The sequence below is a fragment of the Manihot esculenta genome, chromosome 13 (genome assembly GCF_001659605.2).
Source record: "Manihot esculenta cultivar AM560-2 chromosome 13, M.esculenta_v8, whole genome shotgun sequence".
In the NCBI taxonomy this organism is placed as follows: Eukaryota; Viridiplantae; Streptophyta; class Magnoliopsida; order Malpighiales; family Euphorbiaceae; genus Manihot; species Manihot esculenta.
Window position 1 is genome coordinate 36,016,688 of NC_035173.2, and position 8,129 is coordinate 36,024,816.

The 8,129-nt window shown below is 32.0% G+C and overlaps 1 protein-coding gene and 1 long non-coding RNA gene across 2 annotated transcripts; one reads left to right on the plus strand and one right to left on the minus strand.

The window, feature by feature from the left end:
• Window positions 1-3,214: 3,214 nt before the first annotated feature.
• On the minus strand, window positions 3,215-5,336 carry LOC122721571. The gene is made up of 4 exons (XR_006348251.1): window positions 4,982-5,336; window positions 4,757-4,847; window positions 4,002-4,112; window positions 3,215-3,901 (listed from the first exon to the last, which is right to left on the minus strand). It is a non-coding gene; the product is annotated as an uncharacterized LOC122721571 (long non-coding RNA).
• Window positions 5,337-6,442: 1,106 nt separating this feature from the next.
• Window positions 6,443-8,087, plus strand: LOC122721570 (squamosa promoter-binding-like protein 4). The gene is made up of 2 exons (XM_043949613.1): window positions 6,443-6,559; window positions 7,722-8,087. Exons 1-2 carry the CDS (start codon window positions 6,531-6,533, stop codon window positions 7,951-7,953), a joined length of 261 nt encoding a protein of 86 aa, XP_043805548.1. The 5' UTR covers window positions 6,443-6,530; the 3' UTR covers window positions 7,954-8,087.
• Window positions 8,088-8,129: the final 42 nt, after the last annotated feature.

The following is an 8,129-nucleotide window of genomic DNA, read 5'->3' on the forward strand; positions in this document are numbered from 1 at the left end:
AACCATGTACAATTATTTAGAGAAAATAAAACACGCCTAAAATATGCATATATGGAGTGATATAGCCATTTTGCCATCCAGTGAAATCAAAGAAGCCTGTGCAAATTGAGTTACTTTGATTTGAAGTGAACAAAAGGTGGGTTTCTGAGTATCAACATCCTATCACCATCTTTGAAAAAGCAATGGAAGAGACAGATTTTCTGTAAAGGAACAGAGTCAAAGATGCAAAATGTTTAAAATTAGCTTTATTTTGATCGTGTTCATGACTACTGCTATCACTTTAGGCTGCATAAGTTTGCCTATCTTCATCACTTGCAGCTGTATTAACAAGCTTATGTGTCACCATTTTTATGTGGATAGGTAAGCCGGATGGGGCCTGGGATTCGAACCTTTCATTAGCCGCTTTAACGGTCAACTATAAGCACATATAATCACTCATCTTCTAACCAATGCAACAAGATGCAGAATACTTTCAAATTGAAGCTTAATAACAAGGTAAGAATGCAGAGAACTTAGAAATTTAAGGGAGCAAATAGGAAAAAGCCCAACCAGCTGGCCCAGGCCAATATGTTTATAATTTGAAATTGGACTATTTTGAATTTTTTACATGTTCATCAACATGGACAAGAATGTTATAAAATATCTTTTTAGAGTTAAATTAAATTCATTTTATCACTATCTTTATGTAGTATATTGATAAAATGGTTATCTTAGTACAGGCAAGAGATGCAGACGAGACCATTTTATTAATTTACTTGTAACATCGGTGGGCTCAATGGGCTCAATGGATTTTGTTTCACGTTATCCACTAACTAGTGTCGGTGACTTCTCTCATAAAATTTGAAACTGTTCTTAATAGCCGTATTTAGGACTACTAAGTTACCTAGAATTAGGCAAGAAACACATGAGAGTGTCGGAGTTAAACGTAGACCATAAAGATCAACAGTTAATTTGCTGTTTGAATGAAATCAAACCATCGGTTTGAATATTGATTCAGGTTCGAGTTTATTAAGATACAACTACAGCAGCCGCAGTATTCGGTTTTAAGCTAAAATTCAAACTTGAAAAAACCATTGACCGGTTCTAATCTTGAGTTCGACGGCAGACCCAATAGCTGCTCTTGCTGAAGGGTGGTTTCATATGCTCAATGCCTAGAGCTAAAGGGATAATTAGGGTGAACAGTGAGCCAAAGTGCAATGAAATCTAGGCCGCAGAGAATTGGACAAAACGACATTTGTCGTTATCGTGAGGTTACGGAGCCATGCCATGTTTGGCATTTTGAAAAATGAAAAAGAGAAGATAAGAAGAGAAGGAAAGTGAAATATGATGCTGCTTTTGTAAGTGGGAAAAACATATTCCCAATACCGTTTGTATGCAAAATAATTTGCATTTTTTCAAAAATATTTTTCAATAAATAATTTATTTAATTCTTTAATAGCTCTTATTTCATATTTGCATATTAAAATTTATGTTTTGTGCTTATAATTAATTGACTTTAAATAAAGTATTTTTTTTTAAATATTCAAATGAGATATAAAAGCCTAGTGAAATGACTTATCATTATAATGAGAAATGAAACACTAATGCAATTGACTTGTCGACTATAAAAATGAATATTTCAGAATTTATAGATATAGATACTCGAATTTAAGATTTTATATACTTTTAATTTCTTAGCAGTAGAGTAAAATTAATAATTTTAATTAAGAATAAGCACTCGGTCGATTCAGTTTGAAATTATATTAGACCGAATAAATTAAAAATTAAAAAAATATGAAAAGGTGATCTTAATTAAATATTAAATAAAAAATTATGGTGTAGGTACTACACATTATGAGTAGTTATGAAAATCTTTAAAAGAAAACTTTAACAAAGTAAAGAAATTTGAAAAGCATAACATCATTAGTTTGGAAAACTGAAAATCATTAACCAAGTTCTTAGATTCTAAATAATGGAATCATGCAATGAGCAACAACATATTCATTAGCCTTTCTATTTATACAATCCCTCTACTTGAGATTATGATTGAGGTATGTATTTATTTTAAAGAATTATTATTTTTTTTATCTTTATTTTTTTATTAAAATTTAATATATTTATTTTTTAAAATATTAAATTTATTTTTTATTTTTTTAAAATAAAAATTGAGAGGATAAAATATGAAATCTCTCATATTTACTCAGATGAAATTACTATCGATCTAAATCTGAAAATGTTAAATATTTTATATGCTCTAAACTAATTATATTTTTTTTTTAAAATTAAGTTATCAATAAATAAATTTCTATTTGAAATTAATTAGTAAAATAATTTAAAAAAACTAGTTAAATAAATTTAAAAAATTTTAATATATTTTTTAAAATTAAAGTATTAATTAATGAGTTTCCTACAACTAAATCTTAAATTTCCGAAGATGCCGATTAAAAAAACAGGGAGTGAAAATGGATAAGTGTAAAAGCTTGAAGTGGGCAACGGCTATGGCCTTTCACATGGGCGCAGTTCCAATGTAAATTGTAAGATCTACCGGTTCTTGCGATTATAATCTGCTCTGAGTTTGACAATGCTAAACACTTCAATAAACCAAAAAGAGAAAAAACAAAAGCTTTTAAAATTTAGATCCGGCTGATGAAGGCGTTAGCTAGATCCCCGAAACTCCTGATGCTCCCCGCCTCTAGGCTGTTAAACCACGCCTGCCCTGTCAGAGTTGTAGGGAATACCTTGCACATCAAAGCATCCGACAGAGTCTGCAACTCCATAAAAGTTTGTAGTTGAGAAAATGCTCCCTCGGGTTGCCAGCCCCGTCATATGCTGCCATAGGAGGCATCATAAACTTCTTGGGGACGATCTCCTGCTGTACCCACTTCGAGAAGGGTGAAGAGGTGGGCAAGAGAGTTTGATTCTGATCCTTCGTTCCCAACTCAGCCAAGAGCTGCTCTCTCATCTTTTGCAGCTTTTGGTCTACACTTTCCTCCTCCTACCTGGATTTCTTCTCCCGGCGGTACTCCTCTTCCTCCGCTTCGCTTCTCGTCCACTTGGTTGTTCCGACAGAATAACTGTCGGCCTCGTCACATATAAATATGTAACATTCTCCTAGTGTATTCTATTTTGAAAACTCACAAAGAAATAAGAAAATTTTAACCGCTGTAGACGTGATCAAATTGGTGAATCATATTAAATCTATATGTTGATTTCTTTTTGTGTGCTTATAATTTTTTGGATTGTGTGATTATTCAATTCTTAATAGTAGATTCTAGTAGCCAATCACATAAATTTTATCGTGTTATTTTATTCTTTATTATTTTAAATGTAACATGGTATTATTTTCTTCTTTCTTCTTTATTATTCTAATTTCAACACTTACAATACTAAAAGATCATACTGTAGAGCACTCTTCCTGTTAGGATCAACAAATGACTTCAGTATCATGTGTCAACTACAATTTCACATCATAATGAAAATGCCATTTCTATTGTGTATCAAAGGTTAATTCTAAAGATATTTGACATGATAAGTCTTTCTATTGGTAATAGAAGTCAAGTAGGATTGCATAATAACCCTTTTCAAGCAAGCAAAGTAGACAATAGGCTTCTACAAACACTAATCAATTTGGTCTCAAAATCAAGCTAAATATCTTGTACTTATCATCACCCTGGTTCTTCAAAACCACTCGGTAGTTTACCTTCACTTACATTTTAAAGCATAAAGAAGAAATGAGTTCTTTTACAAATTTAAGCTTGTTCCAACATGAAAGATTTCAATAACTGTAGACTCAAAGCAGTTTAGGATATAATGCAAATTGAAATTCAGGATCACTTATCTTAACAATCTTGTTTCTGGATGCATTTCCTAGAGATAACAAGTCCACTTTCCCAGAGTAAGCTTTGTTACGTTGATGGTATCCCTAAAACAATAGCAAGGAGAACTCTTGTAATACTAACTACTGGTCAAATGGATCAGTTAAGAATCATGGGCATAATAGTCAAGAAATGGAATGGTCTTACATCATATCTCATGATTTGAGCGTGTATCTTCTTTAATAGCTCTTCCATGGTTGAACCGGACCATGGATGAACACGATTTTTTACCAACCCAATTGGTTCATCACCATCAATCTGTAAAATGGGAATTCAGATGCAAATTTGAATCAGCCAGCCTTTCAAAGAAAAGAAATCTTATCAAAAGAGAAGCAGACAGAAAGTAAACTCGTAGTACATCGCTGACTTAAGCTCTAGAGAACTGGCATGCTACACTAGATTGACTATGTGAAAGAACATGCTTTCAACACTAAGTTAGAGTCATAAAATAAATGTCCCTAAAATTAGATTAGCTGAAACGGAGATGTTTAAATAAGTGATGCGAAGGGAAAAGAATTACCATTCAAATATGTTATACATAAAAGTTACAGCCAAGAAAAATAAGGAAAATGGGGCAAGGAAAAAGGTGCCTTTTAATTAACTTGAGGTTCGAACAAACAAGCATGAAAGTGTGAGAGAGCATTGAAAAGGGGACCTCTAAAAAAAGAAAAAGAAAAATAAAAAATGTTCTTAATTCATCCATTATACGGACGTACTCCTGGTCAAAATGCCAATCAGCATTAACATGTCCAAAACAAACAACTACGCATAATATTTAGACTTGGTTATGAATAAATCAACAGTATTTAGAAACTTATAATATTTCACAGGAAACAAAAAATTAACAGTGGAAAGCTCAAGCAGCATAGCTTTGTATCTTCTTCTACAGGGTGTTTGCATACCTTTTGAAGTGAACAACCATTTACCCAGTGAGAAATCCTATCGAGAAATAAAGCATGTGCTCCCTTCAACCTTTCAAGAGGTTTGGTATTCCTATTACATAATATAATCACAATTACTTTGAATTAGAGAAGGTTAATCACCCGAAAGAGCAAAGCATCTATGTCAAAGAGAGAGAAGCCAGCGAACAACCATCCAAAAAACATAGGCAAACTAGAAGAAGAGACCTGAAAATGCCTTTCTAATAAATCACATGTGCTTGCTGCCAATTCTCTTTCGCTTCAAGAAGTCCCGCTTACAGTTCATAAAGCAAAGAGTGGTCGCTACATATCTTGTTCTCTTCCATTTCTTTGAAAACAAATTCGGTGTCATCACTACCTTCCAACTACAGTGCCCAACAAGAACAATCTAACCCATGTAACGATCAAACAGACATCAGAGTAAAAGATCAACTAAACTAACTCGTCGCATATACAAAATCTCAAACAACATGCAAGTTAGAAAATTGAAGAAGAGTGGCCCAGCATATGTTACTCATTCTATTTCTGTAAAAGTGCTATCAAATTCACACTGCCCTCTGACTATAAGAAGCTAAAATGATCCCAACCACATAATCTCAATAATCATTTAATGCACCTCCAACCCAAAAAATAAAAATGAAAATGACAGTCCTATTGAAGCTCCAATTTTTCAAACAGGAAGTGAGCCAATGAAGGAAGGACTCAATAGAACAGTAATAGTGGGAAAATAAAAATTATAAACGAAATAACTTTATATACTAAAATATGTAATATTTTATTTTCTTTAATATTATTAATATAAACTATAATTTTTTATAAGTTAAAGATATGTACATAATAATGATGAGTATAGATTTTCATTGAAATATTTTAATATATAATATTTATACTAGTTAAAATTTTATTTATAATAAATATTTATTTAATATCATGTATAATAAATATAAAATAAACATACTTTCAATATAAAATTTAAATTAAGGGACTATATATTTATCAATATAAAATTTTAAAAAGTATATATTATAATTTACTCTTAATATATTCATATTCAATTTAGTACTCTGAGTTATGATTGCGATAAATTAAAAAAATTTTAATTTTATTATTCAAAATTTAAATTTTTAAATATAAATATTAATTGATATAAACGTTTGAATTTTTTTATTTTCCTCGTAGACTAAGTCAAATAAATTCTATATGTCCTAAGCTATAATAGCTTTTTTTCTTTTTTTACAAAAAAGCAAAAATTGACAACTTTATGTAAGATAAGTAAATTTAGATGGTAAATTGAAGATCAAATTTAGCAGTTTAGCCATAACTTTTTTTCATCCAATATAATTGCTACAACTAGATGATAAGAGAGTATCCAGAGCACACTATCCTGAGAACCTCCATGGAATCTAATTCCATAAAGCTACGACTTATGCTAACAGTACAATTAATTTAACTATTTTTCTTTTTTTTTTTTCTAAATTAATTTTTAATATCAATTTAAGTTTAATTTTAACTTAAAATTGAGAACATTAAAAAAATTAAGTTTTTTTTTTGAAAAAAATATTACGAAATAAGCCGTAATCTCTCATTCTTGTTTTGACGGTTAGTGGAGATTAATCTTCTTGAGAATTGCAAGGTGAAACTCACTTGAAACTGTGACTCTACGGAGGAGGAAAGAAAGGGTCAGGTGGTGGTGGTTGTGGTGGAAGTGGAGGGATGAGGTGTTGTCAAGCTGACATGTGTATGGCTGATCTGAGTGATGCAAAGCCGTATCATAGAAGGCATAAGGTTTGTGAGAACCATGCAAAGGCTCAGATTGTGCTTGTGGCTGGGATTAGGCAACGGTTTTGTCAACAATGTAGCAGGTTCCCAAGAAACAAGTTCGCAAATTTGAGTCCTTGTATCATAATTATGGTCCATATTATTCGAGAACTTTAGCTTATATAATAGTACTATTAGATTACCAACAATTTGATGTTGCTCGCTTGCTTGCCAATAGGATTTGAATTAGACTCAATCAAGCTGGACTTTAGCTTAAAAGTTAGAAATAGAAAGATCCATAAGGTTTTAGTTCAAGCTGGTTCCCAAATAGTTGGGAATTTCCTGTTGGTTGTCTTGTCTGTCTCATGTCTGAATTTATGGATTTAGTCTTTAGCTAATCTCCTTTTATTTCTTTACCATTGAATTTTTCTTTTCTGGGTAAACTTGGATAATTCACTATTCTCAATGTTTGTCACTTTTAATCATCATTTTGCCCGGTAGTCTGTTTCTGGCCAAAAGAAACATTTTGAAGATGAATTTTTTCAGTTACTTGTGGTTGATGCCAACATTTTTGGATATTGAAGTTTCTTGAGTTTGTGCTGATTCAATCTGTTTGGAGGAGGATAACCAAATTTAAAATGCTCAATTCGTGGTTGGTTGACTTGTTAGATGAAAAAGAGAATGGTATGCGATGGTAGAACAAATTTCAAAAGTGATTTCCAAACATTTAGCTTGCATATGTTTGTTAGTTCTTAATATTTTTCAGCCTATTTTAATATAAATATTATGATTTTTTATTTTTTGCTCAGATAAGACTTAACCTGCAAGATGATTGTTTAAATGTCTGTTTGAACTTTTTATTGCATCAGTCTAGTCAATTTCAATTGTTCTAAAACTAGTGTCTTGTTCTCACGCTCCCTCCCCCCGCGTTTAATGTGGCACCTTATGCTGTCGAATTTACGGCATTTGCACAATGTCAGAAACTCACACATGCAAATATATGTTAAATTAGGTGAGAGCAAGGAAATCTTCAATGACTGGAAAGCTAGTTCTCATATGAGCACAAGTTTTCTTTAGTCTCACCCCGTTAAATTTTCTTTGCCCCTCTATATGTACACATATAAATCATCAGTAATGAGTACTAAAATTTTAGTATTTCTATCATTTGATTGAGAATGTTGTGTTACAGATTCCATGAGCTATCAGAATTTGATGAAACCAAAAAGAGTTGTTGCAGGCGTTTGGCTGGACATAATGAGCGACGAAGGAAGAATGCTGCTGAATCTCATTCAGAAGTTGGTAACCACAAAGGGACAGTCACTCAGTTGAAAGATATGGTCTGCGGGCAGGTTGATGATAGGGGAAGAATTAAAATAACTATCCAAGAAAATGCCACTTACAAGCATTTCCAGATCAGATAAACAGATTGCTCTACAGTTTGCTCCCTCTCTTCTGTCATCCTAGAGATAATCTTGTTGTATATGTAGTATATCATTATTGAATATTCCTGTAAGTAAGTTAATCATATACTAATGGCATTGGAGCATTCACTTCACAGTGACAGGGTTGCTAGTTCTGGTTCAGTCTTTTGTGGTTA

What these genes read in the sequence shown, in the direction of transcription:
- LOC122721570 (XM_043949613.1), top strand. Translation starts at nt 6,531, where the DNA reads ATGCAAAGCCGTATCATAGAAGGCATAAG. An exon ending in CGTATCATAGAAGGCATAAG is followed by an intron (nt 6,560 to 7,721) that starts GTTTGTGAGAAC and finishes GTTGTGTTACAG; the next exon opens with ATTCCATGAGCTATCAGAAT.